Below are 17,915 nucleotides of genomic sequence, written 5' to 3' on the forward strand. Positions count from 1 at the left end.
ATGCCAGATCATTTTAATTTTTGTTGTACTAAATGTTTCTTTTTCTTTTTTCATTAAAAAATGAATAAGTAGTTTGTGAATGTGAATTTCAGAAGGTCCACAGCTTTTATCCTTGTGTACCAAGCCCTTCTTTCCTCCTCAGGAAACATTAATAGTTCTTTAATGACTGTCTTTATAAAGGGAGTCTGTGCATACATTAGCATATATGAATATATGTTATGTTTTTAGGATTTTGTTACGGAGATTATAATAAGTAAGAGTAGAGAGTATGTACCAGTAACTCAGCTTTAGCAACTATTAACACTTGCCAGTCGTGGTTCAATCAGATATGGAGCAACTAGCACATGTGCATACATGAGGAAATAATCTAAATATCTACTTTTCACCTAAAAAGTAATAAACATGCAAATTAACAATAAAGTGTGACCCATACTAAGGAAAACAATTAGTTAAGTAGAAACTGACCCTGAATAGGCCCACATGTTGGACTTAACAAAGACTTCAAAGCAGCTATTATATTTAAAGAATTAAAGGAAAATATATTCAAAGATATAGTAGGGAATGTGATGTGCATCAACAAGGAATCACAATAGACAAATGAAAATGTTAAGAAAGAGTCAAGTGAAATTTCTAAAAGTGAAAAATACAATAACTAAGCTAAGATTTTCCTAGAGTAATTCTGCAGCAGATTATAAATAGAGGAAGGAATCAGTGAACTTGAAGATAAATCAAGAGAAATTTTCCAAGCCAAAGAAGGAGGGGGAGGGGAGAAAGACTGGAGACAAATTAATAGAGCACTGTGTTCCAACATAATTCTAACACCTGTATAATAGGATTCCTAGATGGAGAGGAGGAAGAAAGAAGGACAAAACTTTTTTTTTGTTGTTTAAGTTGGCCATGCCCAGCACGGATCCCAGTATGGGTCTTGAACTCATGACCCTGAGAGCAAGACCTGAGCTGAGATCAAAAGTTGGATACTTAGAGGTGCTTGGATGGCTCAGTTAGTTAAGTGTCTGCCTTTGGCTCAGGTCATGATCCCAGGGTCCTGGGATTGAGCTCCGCATCAGGCTCCCTGCTAAGCAGGGAGCCTGCTTTACTCTCTTCCCTGCTCACACTTTCTCTTGCTATCTTTCTCTCAAATAAAATTTGAGAGAAATTTATTTATTTATAAATAAATAAAATCTGTAAACACACACACACACACACACACACACACACACACACACATACACACGATGCCTGGGTGGCTCAGCGGTTGGGCATCTGCCTTCAGCTTAGGGCTTGATCCTAGAGTCCCTGGATTGAGCTCTACATTGGGCTCCCTGCATGGAGCCTGCTTCTCCCTCTACCTAGGTCTCTGCCTCTCTTTCTGTGTGTCTCTCATGAATAGATAAATAAATCTTTAAAAACATATACACACACAACACAGTTTAAAAAAAAAAGTTGGACACTTAACCAACTGAGTCACCCAGGCACCCCAAGGGACAAAACATTTTTGAAGAAATTATTTAAATACCAAATTTGATGAAAATTATCTACAGAGATCCAAAAAGTTCAAATAACTTCAATTATGATAGACACAAAGAATAATATACCTAAATAATTCATAGTCACACAACTAAAAAACAGAACATCTTGAAAGGAACAAGAGAAAAACACCTTATCACATACAGGCAACAATGATACAATTAATGCCTGATTTCTCATCAGAAACAATGGAAGCCAGAAGAAGGTGGACTGATATATTCAAAGTGCTGAAAATAACCATCAACTAAGAATTCTATGTCCAACAAAACTGCGCTTTTAAAATGAAGATAAAAAAAAATTAAAAATGAAGATGAGGGGATCCCTGGGTGGCACCGCGGTTTGGCACCTGCCTTTGGCCCAGGGCGCAATCCTGGAGACCCGGGATCGAGTCCCACGTCGGGCTCCCGGTGCATGGAGCCTGCTTCTCCCTCTGCCTGTGTCTCTGCCTCTCTCTCTCTCTGTGTGACTATCATAAATAAATAAAAATTTAAAAAAAATCTTGAAAAATGAAGATGAGGTTTTTTGGTTCTGGGAAAGTGGAGTAGATATACATTTTCCCTGTTCCTCCCGCTGAATATGGTTAAAACTCAGCATACTACATATAAAAGAACTGTAAGAAAGGTGAAAAGATGGAAGAGTAACTACAGACCTTGGGACCTTAGGAATGAAATGATGGTGAGTTACATGGATTTTCTTATTGACCCATATATCCCAGACTTGGAGCTGAAGAAGCCACCAACCTACAAATGCTAACAGATACAAAGTCCCAAGAAAAGCCTACCCTCTCAAGCTAAAGGAACAAATAGGAGGGGCTAGTCTAGCTGTACAGAAAGCTTTTGGTAACCACTCTGCTTCATCCAAACACTACAGAAAAAGTGTGTCCTCATCCAAGCTTGCAAAAGCCAGGTGGGAAACCTAGGTTTGCACCCTCATGAGGCTGTGTTTGAGATGCCGTAACACCCCTACTGGGGTGGTATTAGAGAAGGTAAGGTAGGGAGCCAGGCCTTTCATCATTGCCAAGCAGCAATGACAGCACCCTCACTGTGGTGTGAGTGGAGACTGTGTGGGAAGCCAAAGCTCTCACCTCCATGCAGCAGCAAATAACAAGAGCCCCTCCTGAGGTGTTAGTGGAAGCTGAGTGGGGAACCTGGATTTCTACTTTCACCTGATGGTAAGAGGATGGCTCCCTCCCTTCCCCTGCCAGCTAGGGTCACAGAAAGCCAGCCAAAACAGGATGGTTAAATGAGATCCAGAGTCCTGTAACATATTAATGTTTTCAGATTTCAATTGAATCATCACTTACCATACCAAGAACCTGGAAATTACCAAACAAAATGAAACAATGGATGCTAACACTGAGATGACAGAGATGTTAGAATTGTCCAACAAAGGTTTTAATGCAGTCTTGATAAAGATTGTCCAGTGAACAATTATGAACATGTTTGAAACAAATGAAAAAAGATGGAAAATTTCAGAAAAGAAATAGTTATAAATGAGAACCAAATGCTTGATTCCCTGTTAGTAGTGGTGCTTTTTTGACTCTGACAACTTTTCTTTACTCAGCAGAGTCAAAAACTTGATGAAAAATTGTCAAATTCTCTGTCCTTTCTGTTGCTTTCCTTGTCATCGTGTTGGGTATGCAAAGGAGGGGAAGGGTAGTGTCTCTCTTGATGACACAAAAATGCCATTGTTCATGCTCCTATGAAATACACCCTGGCAGCTTTGAGCAGGTTGGCCACCCTCCTTCCTGCAAGGTTATTTCTCATTCAACAAACCAGTCTTATTGTTAAGGGTTCTCTGGTATCTTCTGTGGGTTTTTCATTGTTTAAGACTTTTATGCCTTCCCAGGTGTTTTAAATGAGGGTATCTTTCTCTGCACAAATACTCAGAGCATTGCTTCTTTATTGCTTTTCCCGAGAACTTTAGCTGCATCGTGGCCTTTTGAGATTATTGGGGCAGACATTTAGAAGCTTGCAGGGTTTTTTTGTTTTGTTTTGTTTTGTTTTGTTTTTGCTGTTCCTTGCAATCATCCAAGCATTAGAGACATTAATATTTTGGTATCTGGGAGTGGAGCAGCTATGGGTAGTAGTACCTTCAGAGATAACATTCACCTGGGTCCTTGTCTGTTTCTGGGTGGAGTCCTTGTGCTCACTGTGGCTTTTTACTTAGATTCTTAATACAGGTGGTAGAGGTGTGGAACACTGCAGCCTCTGTTCTTGTGAGCACAATAGGCAGAAAGATGAGGCATTCGGCACCACCACTGGTAGCTTCCTAAGTGGTTTTAACCTGCACTAACAAACTTGATCATGAGAGACAATTTTAATTTTGATGTATTGATCCTTTCTTTGACAAATAGAAATGAGGACATTTCCCTTCTGTATTAGTGTTTCCGAGTGCTGCCACAGCAAATCACCACAGACTTGTTTGTTGAAACAACAGACATTTGTTCTTTTATTCTCACAATTCTGGAATCAAGGTTCTGGCAAGGCTGTCCTTCCGCTGGAGTCTTTAGGGGCGAATCCTTCCTTGACTTTTCCTAGCTTCTGGCAGGTCCTGGGGATCCCCCGCTTGTAGCTGCATCATGCCAGGCTCTCTGCCTCCATTTTCACATGGCCTCCGTGGGTGTCTCTCTGTGTCCTCTTCTCCTGTTATAGGGACACCAGCCATTGCATTTAGGGCTCACCATAATACTGTATGACCTCATCTTAACAAATTACAAAAATTACAAATCTTCAAAGTCCCTATTTCTATATAAGTTCACATTCTGAGGCTTTACGTGAATGTGAATTTTGGGGGGACCCTATTAAAATTGATACATGCTCCTAGTAATTTTTCTGTGTTTCAGCAGGGTAGGGGTTGGTTTATTTGTGTTTGCAAAGTGGTAAACATTTCAAACAGCTGTAGCTCATCCTTTGTCATGTTTTATGGCAAAAAATAGTTGTATTTATAAGAATCATCTGAGCAGTCACCTAAATCAAGGACAGTATTAACTACTGTGGTTGTGTCAGTACATGACGACTCTCATTAGTGTTTGTGTCACTTTACTGAGTGTCATATTTATTCACTGCAGCCTTAGTTCATTGGAGACAGTGATGAAAGGGAATGATTGTGTTCTCACTCCTTATTGGCACATCAGCTACTTCATGTTCTTAGATGTAACTTGACAAAAGAATTTAGTCTTGCATGATACCAGATACGTGGTCAGAATTTAAGCTGTCATTTGGTGCACTGTAACAACATTCAGAAAGCCACACACATTGGTGTGAAGCAGTGTACTGCAAGAATTCCCAAGCAAGAAATTTAATGTAGGGGAGAGTGGCCATTATGTAGGGTAGCGCCACAGATAGAAATGTGTTCCTTTCAGCTTCAGACTTCTATAGAATAATAAACACCCCCAGCAGATTCTGATGTAATGTCTGACAGATTCCAGACATGCCTGAGAAGCAGGCTGTGCTGGCAGTCATTATTTTCACAGGTATAGTTTGCCCATTTATAACCACTGAAAGTTTATTAGTGCAGCACGGAGCACTTAAGGCCATGGCAATACTGTGGCTCTGCAGTGAAATGAAGAAAAGCCAGCAGCGTGGTCTATGACCCTTTCTAAGTACCTGGAAGTGCTTAGAAAACCTGAACTTCTGCCCGCATAGTTGACATTTGCAGGTCAGTATGTTAGTCAGGCTTGGAGAAAACATGGTTCTTTTAACTTCTGCCACTTATGTCTGAGCCCTTGACTCTAGGTACTTGACAAGAAAAAGGAAAACTAAGATAGGCGGTATTGTTCAACCTTGTCTCGTTTTCAGTAGACAAAAAGCAGGCAGCTGTATGATTAATTGACTTTTTGTATAACAAAGGAAAAGCAAAAAAAAAAAAAAAAAAAAGAAAGAAAGAAAATCCTTGAAGCCCCCAAACTTTCCATATGTGGTTCTGGTTTGTAGGAGGTTATTGGTACCTCTAAGATGTTTTTTGCATGACTCATGTGTTTTGAGGCAACTAAAGTTTTAAGATGTTCATTTCCAGTGTACTTTTATCCGAAGCTCTCCTTAGAAAAAAAGTCTTGCTGTTTCAGGCTTTGGTTTTCATTGCAGTGGTAGCCATTATTTCTTCTGGCCTCCTTGTAGGCATTGCCCAATTTCCTACATTCCTAGTCTCTAAACAGGGAGCATAATGGACTGGAGCCAGGCTGCCTGGGTATGAATCCTTGTTCTGCTATTTGCTTATTAATTTACCTAGAAGTTCTTATGGACAGGTGTGTCTGGCTGGCTCAGTTGGTATAGCATGTGACTCTCCATCTCAGGGTTGTGAGTTTGGGCCCCATGCTGGATGTAGAGATTGCTTAAGAATGAAATCCTTTTAAAAAAAAAAAAAAAAAGAAGAAGAAGTTATGGAGATTAAATGGATTAATATTTGCATCCATGCTTGTTCATAGTAGCACTACATAAATCATTTTGAAAAAGATAAACTATGTTCTGTATCTTGATTATGATAGTGGTTACATGCCTATACATTTGTCAAAACTCATCAGACATGTGCATTTAAAAAGGATTAAAAAGGTTACGGTTTACTGTATGTATACCTCAAAAACCTGACCTAATTTTTTTTTTTAAATGAAAAGCAGAATCCTTCAGTCAGCAAAGGGTTTATTAGGCGTCGCATAGTAGGATTACAAAAAGGCTAGCTAGTCTACTTAAACAAGCCAGTTGTTATGCAGGATAAATTTGCATATCAGCATGAGAAGGTGATAGATGCTGCCAAGCAGCTTATTAGTCATCTAGAAATGCTATTATCAGGATTTAGAAGGGGGATTGCTTGCTGTAGTCACAAAGATTTCACCAAAGTGGGAACCTGAGCTGGACCTTAGAGGGTAGATAGGATTTAGAGAGGTGGGCATTTAGGGTTCATGAGTGCAGGTTCAAGGCCCAGGGGCAGAAAAGCATGTGGAGACTTGAGGCAGCCATGAAAGAGCTGGTTGGACTAAAATGACTGTTTGGACTCTCTGCCAGTCTATGAGAAATATCTGTGCTTTCTGGACTAATGAGTTCTCTTCATCTGCAGAAAGGCCCCCCTTCTGGGAAAGACCGAGTGAAGAAAGGTGGATCCTACATGTGCCATAAGGTAAGTCAAGTCATTAAACTCTGTATTGGTGTACTAACAGCAGGTTAATAGATCCACTATAAACATTAGCCCTAAAATGTCCCATCCACTTCTGCTCATATGTACCTATCCTCATCAAAGCCAAAAAGAATAACCATTTCAGATTTGGACACAGGCATGGGAAAAAAGAAGCAGAGATTGTGAATGATCTATTGTCAACCAAATTCCATCTGTTGAATCTTGACCCTTTGAGAGACCTTTATTGTCCCAAGAACCAGAGTGGGCTATATACTATTTCCAGCATGTCTGTTCTGGAAGTAGACCCTTAATTTATTTGAGATTTCTAGATTCTCTGTTGAGATTAAGGTGAAAGCTGGAAATGGAGGGTGGATTGTGGTGTACTGGAATGGAAACATCACAAATGTTCACATACAAAGTATATGCTTTGTGAAATAAGCATCAGTCTCAGAGTGTTTCTGCTCTTTGGGCTATGATTTCAGTGTCAGAATTGGTTGTTCTTAGGTAATCATTGTGAGTTAGTGTTTCATGAGTAAAATTTTTGAAGAGTTTGGAGATTGAATACCACCTCTTCCTTTTTTCTTTAAATCGTATATTTTTAGTATCTCCAACACTTCAGCTTCTTTCTATCCCTATGCAAAGATGGCATTTTGCAGATGGTTATTACAAGAAGTTTTCCATGGTAATTCAGTTAGTCCAGGCACTTAGAGACTTAAAACAACCCATAAGGGCTCCAAATTAAGTGACTTATTTCACAATGGGTGTAGTATCAAATTTTACCTTAAAACAGTGATTCTCAAACTTTATTGCACATTGGAATTATTTGAGATCTATAAAAAAGACGGAAGGTACCTGTTCCCCCCTCACCTCAATTTGATTTCTCTAGAGTATGACCTGGGCATAGGATTTTAAAGGTCTCAAGGGGATGAAAACATACTGCAAAGTTTGGAAACCACTGGTTGGTGTAAAGAGAATCTCTGTAGATTATGTGTATGTGCGTGTGTCCTCTGTATTTCTTAAAAATTTTATTCCAGTTATTTAGGTGGAAGTTCATAATTGAGTTTACTTAATGCTTTACACCTATGTTTATGACAAGATGTAGGCAAATATATCCTTACCATACTGATTTTAATTTGAAAATAAAAGCATTGCCCTAGGTCATCCCAGTACTTTTAAATGTTTACGTACATATCAGTCTTTAGTCTCCAATTTTTTCTTTCATTCAAGCTATTACTACAAATGTATCTGAATCCTCTTGTTGGGGAAACAGATTTCCATGAAAAACAGGTGAATTTCTCTTTGCAGAATAGTATCTCAAACCTTAATTTACCATTAGTTGTTTCTGACATAGGATACTTTTAAAAATGGAGAATCCATTTAACTCCATAAGATTTGAGGACCAGAAGATTTTTCCTCAAGAAAATAGGGAAAGTGATGCTTGTAAAAAAACATTTTAAGTATGAACACTAAAAGTATTCCATTGCCATGCATATGGATGTGTTTATGTAACATTTCATATTTTTTGCTTATTTTAAATGTTTTCATAAGCTTCCCAGCTTATTCTTTTAAAATATCTTTTAACCTAATATATGTTTTTAATAAATATGTTTACATGGTATAATTGGTTTATCTCGTGCTCTGCAGCCTTCATAAAGTCAGCTGTACTAGTACTGTTTTTGTAAATTCTTTTGTTTTTTCTACATTGGTGGTTATATCATCTGTGAATATAGACAATTCTTTTAAAATCTTTTTTAGTTTCTTGCTCTATAGCATTGGCTAGAACCTACAATATAGTATTGAATATGAGTGGTTAAGAACAAATATTTCTTACCTCATTTTTGATTGTAAAGGATTAAACATTCAACTTTTCAAAATTAGGTATATGAGCTGTAGAGTTTTTGGAGATAATTCTTTTTAAGCCTAAAGGTTTCCTTTTATTCCTAGCATTTTGAGAGGTTTTTTTGGAAATGGATGTAAATTTTGCTGGAAGCCTTTACTATAGCTATTGAGATATTTGTATGGTTTTTCTTTTTCAGTCTGTTAATATGGTAAATTATGCTCATAGATTTTCAGTTTTCAAATGTTAAACCATCTTTGCCTTCCTATACTGTGCTTGCTTAGTTATGATGTATTATCTTTTTTTATATGTTTTGGACTCAATCTGTTAAAATATTGAGCATTTTTGTATATATGCTCATGATGGGTATTAGTCTGTTGCTTTCTTGTCTGGTTTTGGTATCATTATATTGCTGGGTTTATACATTGAATTGAGAAATATTCCCTCATCTTGAATTTTCTGGAACAGTTCATGTAGAATTAGCAGTACTTCTTCCTTAAATACTTGATAGAATTCCACCAAAGAGACCATTTAGGAGTAGAGTTGTATCCATAAATTTAATTTAGTTAACACAGCAGGGTTATGCAGATTATCTCTTTCTTCTTGATTAAGCTCTGGAGTTTGTGTCCTTCAGTGAATTTGTCCATTTCAACTGAGTTGTTAAATTTATTGGCATAATCTCTACCTTTTCATTGGCTGTTTGTATCATTTACATTTAATATGGTTATTGATATGGCTGAGTTAAAATTTGCCATGTTGATATTTGTAGTCTTTTTTGTCTCATCTGTTCTTTGTTTCCTTTTCTCTCTTTGACTTCTTTCAGTTAAGCGTTTTTAATCACTCCATTTTCTGTCCTTTGGCTTATTAGCTAAAACTCTTTGTTTTAAAATTTTACGGGTTCATTAAAGCATATATTACACATCTTTAGCTTTTCTTAATCTACTTGAAAGATAAGTTTTAATTTAGTCATGTTCAGAGTGATGAAGAGATTATTCCAGAAGAGAGAATAGCAGAGTAATAAGACAGAGTAGGATCGATAGGATTTTCCAGTAAAAAAGCCATTTAGCTCCAGGATTTTGGTCAAGTTAATTGTAGATGATATAGACATTTAACATCAGTTTGGTATTTCAGTGATATCAGGAAAACAACAGTGTTGGCTATGAGTTATTTTCAGAGCACTTATCCTTTTCACTAGATTAAGAGTGGCAGCTATAATTAAATTATTGAGTTGTGGACTCTGAAATTAGATCCGGGTTGGAATTCTATAACTGCTCCTTGCTAGTCTGTTACCTTTCTTACTTAACCTTTCTAAGCCTTAGTTTTTACATTTGTAAAATGCCCACCGTAATTGCACCTACTACTATAAGGTTCTTATGAGGAATGAATGGACTGAAATATATCAGCATCCAGTATATACTACTGGTACCATCATTGCTAACCATCATGTTTATTATGATTAGATTGTTTTCCCCCTTTCCCTTTTGAATAAGGAGCCAACTAATGAACTAACTAGAGAGCTGGAATCCTTGAAATGATTCTTATGACATAGGTGAAGATCAGTAAAAGAAAGGAAATCAATATAAAGAAAAAAAAATGTTGTAATTCATTTTGAAAAAAATACCTTGCTTAGAAGGTGACTCACTTTTGATCATGGACTAGGGCTAGTTTGCATGACTAACATAAGCTCTGATGATTATTCATAACTTGTTGAAAGTCCACCCAAAGTACAGCTTCAGTAATAAAGAAAAACTGTGAGACAACATGGTGTTGAGTTAAGGGCCCAGACTCTTAAATGGACTTGAAAAGGCTATAATCATGGATCTACAGCTTATGGAAAGTGACCCTAGGCACACTATTAGCACCTCTGTGCCCAGTTTTTCCTATGTATACAATGCAGATGCTTAATAATATCTACCTCAGAGGATTATTGGGAAAATTAAATGAATTAATACATGTTAATTTCTTAGAACAGTTCATATAGTAAGTACTCAAGAAATACTAGCTGTTGTTCTTGAATGTTGTTAGACTAATCCCTGTGGAGTCTTTAACCCAACCCATAACGAGTAGAAAATCCTTACCCTCCTTCCACTTTACACCAAGATTACTAAGAAAGGAGTTGATCTAGTGTCAATGGCAAGAGCAGTGGGTGTGAAATCAAGAGACTAGGGTCTGCTGTGTGATTTTATATGATGATTTTTATCATAATGAGCTACACTTTCCTTAAAACTTCCATTTATCCCTGAAAGTCTTCTACTCATAAAAACCGCATTGCTGTCCCCCTTGACTTCAGAGCCCCAAGGCCGGTAAGTCATTATCTTAAATGGATTGTTCTGAGTACAGGATCACATTCTGAGTGTAGATATTGAGATCAGTTTCACACAGTAATTATCCATTTTGATGAAAAAAGGCTAAAGTGGGTCCTTCTCACTACCTCTGTTCTTAATTAGTAAACTGACCCATATTTCGGTCACTCAAAGACCTAACATCATTAATAACCATTTTTGGTGCTAAATGTAGAGCTGGAAAAAAAGAAAAAAGCAATGAGGACACTTAAAATCAGGCCATTTTCTTCTTTAATTATGTGCTCTATTAGTCCCTCCATTATCAGAATTTAAAATGAACTACTTATTAATAAATGTTTGCTGAGTGAATGACTTCATTTGAAATGGAATGATGATGTGAACTGACTCCCTTATTGTGGTCTTGACCTTTCAACCTTTAACTTATGGTGAGACTTGCTTTTTAGTGTTTAGTTCTACGCAGTCATTTGAATTAACCGAAGATTTTAGGGACTGCTGTGAACTGATAAAGGACTAGCTGTTTTTGTTGTCACTGATTTTAAGATTTTATTCTTTTACCAAAAAAAAATTCATTGCATAAAAGTTAGAAAATAAATAATAAATATAAAAATGACAGTAAAAACCATTCATTCTGCTTCCTAAGTAAACTGTTGAGAGTGTTTTACCCACATTTATTGGTGCACTTTCATTCCTACTCCAAATGGGATTATTTTCTGTGTGCCAGGGTCTTCAAATATGGCTATGGCAAAAGTCTTAGACATTATGGATCTCTTTGCTACTGTCTTACATCATAGCCTCACAATCCTTCTGAACACAGTGTTCAGGTTGGGCACAGTTTATCAGAGTTGTTACAGCCTGAATTTTGTGCCATATGAGCAGCATCTTATTTTAAAATCATTTTTTATATAATTTGAGAGATAAGTTGCATGTAGAAATATGACATCCAACAAAGACCTTGGTCCCATACCCTAGTTACTAGGGATATTACTCATCTTTGTCATTCATATAGCAAGTAACTTCTGCATGTATGTAGCAAACGTACAGTTGGCCCTTGGACAACACAGCAGTTAAGAGCACCCCCCCCCATGCAATAAAAAAATCCACATAAAGCTTTTAACTCCTCCAAAACTTTACTGATAACCTCCTGTTGACCAGAAGCTTTGTCAATAACATAAGCAGCTGATTAATACATATTTTGTATGTTTTAGCTCCTGTATTCTTAAAGTGAGCTAGAGAAAAGAAGATGTTAAGAAAATTATAAGGAGAAGAGGAAATAAGTTTACAGAGCTGTACTGTATTTATCCGAAAAAATACACCTGTATATGGAACTTAGTGCAGATCAGACCCTTGTTGTTCAAGGGTCAGCTGTAAATCCATATTCAGATACTGGCAGCATTATCTTTCCAACAGAAGCTATTTAAGTCCTATGCAGACACTGGCTAATACTTTTGTTAGTGAGGAAGCACGTTAACCCCCAAACATAGATAAGACAGTCAATGCTAGTTTCTATAATTAAGAGTGTTGTGTTCATTTTAAAGTAACAGTTACAATAACTTCTATGTGTCCAGTGCTTTACTTTTTTTTATGTAAAGATAAGGTGAAGCATTTTGACATTATTCCAGTAATAGCCCCGTTTCATCATTGGGCGACGGATTCAGAAAGGCTTTGCTTGTTGCTCTTCCTGATGAGTAAGTGAACACAGTGGTTGTCACGATTTCCATTCGTATCAAGCCGAAATTCTTTCTGCTGAGAAGACTTCCTGTAATGTAACTCCATCCTATTTATCTACCCCTGTCTCCTGCTTTATATATATATATCATTTATTACCTTGATATAGTGATTGCTTTTGCCTGAAATTATTGTTCTCCAAATCTATGGGCAACTCAACTCACCTGGTGCCATCTCAGCCTTCCCCAGCTGCCTTGTCTAAAGTAGCCACCTACTCAGTCCCACTCTTCTTTCCCTATTTTACTTTCTTCCAAGCTGACCCCAACCAGGAACAATCTTGAATTCATCGGTTTATTTATTGCCTGACTGCTCCCTGTTGAATGTAAGCTTCCTGATGACAGGTGCATTATCTGTCTTGTTCTGCCTTTTATCCCTCCTGCCCAGAATAGCATCTGGCATGTTGTAAGATCTCAAATATTTAATGAATAAATAAACCATGCTCTGACATAATCAGGCTATGCCTTGCTATTCCCTTAACTTGCCTGAGTTTTTCCATTTTCATGCCTACAATGTCATTGTTTTCTCGACTTAATATACCTTCTTTCCTCTTTCCTAAATTCTATAAATCACTTCTGTTCTAGCTGCAGCTGGATCCCATAGCATCAGCAGCACCTAGAAGCTTGTTAGAAATGCGAATTCTTGGGGCGCCTGGGTAGCTCAGTTTGTTGAGTGTCTGCCTTCGGCTCAGGTGGTGATCCTGGGGTCCTGGGATCGAGCCCCACGTCAGACTCCCTGCTCAATGGGGAATCTGCTTCTCTCTCTCCCTCTGCTGCTCCCCTTGCTTGTGCTCTTGTCTCTCTGTCAAATAAATAAATAAAATATCAAAAAAAAAAAAAAAGAAATGCAAATTCCTGAACTCCACACCAGATAGACTGAGTCAGAATCTTTGGATGTGTGGCCTAAGAGTAGGTACATAAATTCTTCAGACTATTCTCATATGTATGCTCAAGTTCGAAGACCACCGCTATAATCATTTAAATCCAGTTATGGCCAAGTTTTGCCTTCAAGAAGTATTTCCAAAGTCTTACCTAAAGACTTTGACATTCTCCAAGGGACAATTCCTTTACCTAAATTAATAAAAACCTCAGAATCTTTTAACGCTGGTATGGTTTATGGCTGTTTGATGTGTTGTCATTGTTCCCTCAGCCAGCTTGTGATATCCCGTAGGACAGGACCATGGCCAGTCAGGCTTCCTCTGTGGGTGTGCACAGCAGGCAATCAGGAAATACTTGTTTGTTTTTTGTCATTTGTGGTAGAGTTATGGAACAAGAATGTTCATCTCCAGGTGCCTGCCTGCCCTGAACTTGATTCTTGCCCCAATGTAGAATTCACTACACATACTTGGTAGCATGGGGCTCTGGATTATCTATTGGAGTTTGATTCTAGAGATACTCAAGCACTATTGCTTCACAGCAGCCAAGTGAGTAAGGCCTATGTGGATGAGACTTCTTTGGGAAAAAAAAAAAATTTATTTATATATTTAAGAGAGAGAACGGGTGAGCATGAGTTGGGGGGAGGGGCAGAGGAAAAGAATCTCAAGTAGACTCCCCATAAGCCCAGAGCCAGACTCAGCACTCCCATCTCCAACCCATGAGATCAAGACCTGAGCTGAAACCAAGAATTGGACGCTAAACCGACTGAACCACCCAGGTGCCTCTGGGATGAGGCTTCTGCTGCATCCTCCTGTGTGGTAACCTCTAGTCATTATAGAGCTTCCATTGCATGTCAGGCACAAGTACTATAGCAGGTGTCATCAATTTTTTCATTATTTCAGGCATATTTTTTATTCATCTTCTCTCTGCCTGCCTGAATATTGGTAGTATGTTATATTCCTCACTGGCCACAGGGAAAATGAGAAAACCGGTTGCTGTTTCTCGCTATCTGTAGAAGACAAGCCACTATATCTTTCTTTTTATGGTGGATATACTCTAAACAACTTCTGTGGCAGCTTAAGAGATTATTTTTATGAAGATTAGAAACACTTAACTCCTGTGAGAAAAAGAATAAGAATTAAGAAAAAATAAAAACCACCTGTCATGCAGACCTGTTTTTCCCTCCACAAATTCTCTCTTTTCCATGAATCCCAAAGTTATTCATTTTCTTTGTGAAGTTTCTTTAACTGCCTGGCAGAGACTTTAGTTTACTGGGTCAACTCAGCATTAATGCTCCTGCTATACAGGATAATTATGCTATTTTCATTCTCTATTATTTTGTATCAAAGTACAATCCTAGGATATAAGAGTTTCATGCATGGTTGTTTTGGAACATGGAAAGCTTTGATGTATTTAAATGAAGTAATGTGTGGTTATTCACTGAATACCTACTAGGTGTCCAGTGATAAGTGTTAGGCTTTCTTGTTTGGGCAAGTATGTGTGTACATGCAGGACAGATGTATTGGGTGGTGGGGGGGGAAGCATGAGATGTGCTGTCTTTCTATGTAGGAGTATAGAATTTTGCTACAGAGGCAAGCACACCATAGTCAGATCTGGGTTCAAATTCTCCTTCCCTCAACAAGTGTATCATCTTGGATAACCTGTTTAATCTCTTGGGCTGTTGTGATTCAGTGAGCTAACAGTTGAAGTGCCTAGTATCCCTGGCGGGTGCTAAGTGCTCAATGTCTGTTGGTGTTTGTGCACAGGGATGTATGTGTTCTCTGCTCCTAGGAAATAAAACAGATACAAAACATCTCCCACACAGTAAAGGATAGCTTTATAACTAATCCAAAAGCAATATATTTCCTTTTAAAAAAGAAAAAAAGATTTTGCTTATTTGTTTGACAGTGTAAGAGAGAGCACAGGCGGGTGTGGCAGAGGGAGAGAGAGAAGCAGGCTCCTTGTGGAGCGGGGAGCCAGACATGGGGCTCCATCCTAGGACCCTAGGGTCATGACCTGAGCCAAAGGCAGGCGCTTAACCAGGCACTCCCAAAAGCTGTGTATTTCAAAAAACGTTTTTTCACAGCCTTTCCTACTCTTTATGTTCCTAGGCTTGCTGTTTAATTTTTGCCACTCTGTTGAAAATAAAATCATATCTTCATGTTGTTATAGTATTTTCTCAGTTGCCATTTAGCTTTATTATTTGGTTTAATGTCATATAATCTAAATGTAAAAATAACTTTTTAAAGTTGAAAGTAATCTATACTTATCACAGGACATTTGAATGGGACTGTTTGTATTGTGGTACATTTTGAATCTGCAGTTTTTCTTTCTTTGGCGTATGTAATTATACAGCTTGAGATCGTACCACACACACAGTTTGTATTCTGACTTTTTCATTTAATAGTGTATCATGAGAATTTCCTCTGTCATTAAGTATTACATTAAAACCCGACTTTTAACAGCTGCTTAATAATCTAACATGTGGATGTGCAGAACTTCTGTGGTCATTGCTTGTTACGTGGTTTTTTTACTGTTCTAAGTGATGCTGGCACTAACATCTTCGCACCATATCTAGGTCTGTTTATAAGGTGAACATTGGATTATAGTGGTGAACTGTGAATGTCCAAAATGTACATGCTCAGTGTGCCTGCGGGGTGTTCACGGGGGAAGCGCTGTCTGCTGGTAGGCATGCCGTCCCAGAGCTGGCGTTCGGGTACAGCATGAATCTGACCGCTGAGAGCCTTTCTCCGAGAGTCTGAGAATCCTCACCTTTCTCTCTGTCTCTCACAGTCCTACTGCTACAGGTATCGCTGTGCTGCTCGCAGCCAGAACACACCAGACAGCTCTGCGTCCAATCTAGGATTCCGCTGTGCAGCTGACCGTCAGCCCACCACGGGCTAAGCCGAGATGAGCCTTCCCAAATCCAAGAAGTCGTGTCTAACCTGCCCTCAGCTTTCCTCAGAATGTTGAATGACCTTGACTGAAGAGTTCCCACTCTGAGGTGGGTTGCATGCCTGCCCAGTGGCCAAAGGAACTGCTTTGCGAGACCAAATCGCTGACCTGCGTCAGCACGTGTGCTTTATTGTGTGGCGCATTTCGGGAGATGATCGCTGTGCTTTACTTTGGAGAGTCTTTGGAAGAAGAAGGGGGTGAAGGAGACCTTGAGCTAAACTTCAGAAGGCATGTGTTCTTCCCAGGCTCTGCCACCAGGGCTAGACCTCAGGGTCCCGCGCTTGACCTTCCAGGGCCTCAGTGACCTCATTTATCCAGTGAGGGGACGCACAGCATGATCTCTGAGGCCTTCTCCAACACACAAATTCTATGCGTATATCAGATTCTATTGTGATTTCATAGTAAGAGTTTATGACAGATTATTTTTTAGCTATTTTTTTCCATGTGTGAACCTTGGGTGGTACTAATCATGTAAAATAAGAGTTGTCGTAGGTATTATTTTGAAAAAAGGATGGGGTGGTGGTGATGAGTCTTTATATTCATACTGCACTTTGTGTTTTCAAGGAAATCAGTGTCTTTTACATTGTTATGATGAATCCCACGTGGGCTCCTGGGGGTATGCTCAAGTTCAGCAATCTGAACGTGCAGGAATGTCTGTGGGGTGACTCGACTGTGCTTTATCTTTTAACATTAAGTGCCTTTGGTTCGGGGAGGGGTAGTTATAAGCCCTATTTCACCCCTCTCCCCAAAGCCTTGGGTGAATGTGAAATGTGTACTCTACGAAGAAACCTGTCTAATTCTAGATGGAGAAAAGGAATGAGAACCTTGAATTAACTCTATTCAGGGTATCTGGTATTTTATAATAGGGAAGTAGGAAATCTTGTTGGTTGTGGAATATCAGATCCTCTGAATCATGCACTATGTTGAATAAACTGGTATCCACTAAAGCAGGCTTCGCTCTCCTTTTGTTTCCCTCCATTGTATTTTCTTTTAAAGAAAGGTCTTTGTGATACGTATATATTTTGTTGGCTATAAAGCTTTCGTGTCCATTAGCCATTTGATAACTTTGATGCATGAGCAGTTTGTGGGAATTTTTATTCCAGAAAGCAAGGCTGTTTGGCCAGGAACCTCATTACAACCTTACTTCTTTGTGCTTGGGTGGAAGAGGCCGAGGCGAGGGCACGAGCTTGGCCGGCAGTCCTGTAAAACCCGGCAGCTGCTTCACGTGTCAGGAGAACACCTTGTTTTAGAGGGATGGCTTTCAGCCAGATGCCCCTGTCACCAGGATCCCGTCACGATTCCCCAGTCCTTGAAGACCCTTAAGACATTTCTAGCATGTCATTTGAAAGAAATGGCTCATCTTTATGTTGGTTGTTCAAAAATTAAGTCAGGTCATATTCATGAGCGTTCAACCAGCACTTGGTTGCTACTTCCGTGCATAGCCGCCTGCTAACATTAACATATTTGTCTTGAAAAACAGTGGTGCTGCTGTGCTGTTCAGCTACTTTTTGTTAATCTCTCACTTTGTGGATATGGAATGTTTCTCTATAAATTTCAACCAATTGATGACAAAACAAACCAAAAAAT

At 38.7% G+C, this 17,915-nt stretch overlaps 1 protein-coding gene across 2 annotated transcripts in view; it reads left to right on the plus strand.

Annotated features, from left to right (window-relative positions):
• Positions 1-17,275, plus strand: part of SUMF1 (sulfatase modifying factor 1) — a 90,552-nt gene extending 73,277 nt beyond the window's left edge. For both annotated transcript variants that reach the window (XM_072785312.1, XM_072785313.1), the window contains 2 exons: positions 6,580-6,639; positions 16,167-17,275. In XM_072785312.1, the coding sequence (XP_072641413.1) occupies positions 6,580-6,639; positions 16,167-16,277 (171 nt within the window). In that variant the 3' untranslated portion in view covers positions 16,278-17,275. The remainder of the gene's footprint in view (positions 1-6,579; positions 6,640-16,166) is intronic.
• Positions 17,276-17,915: the final 640 nt, after the last annotated feature.

Source organism: Canis lupus, chromosome 19 (genome assembly GCF_048164855.1).
Source record: "Canis lupus baileyi chromosome 19, mCanLup2.hap1, whole genome shotgun sequence".
Taxonomy (NCBI): domain Eukaryota; kingdom Metazoa; phylum Chordata; class Mammalia; order Carnivora; family Canidae; genus Canis; species Canis lupus.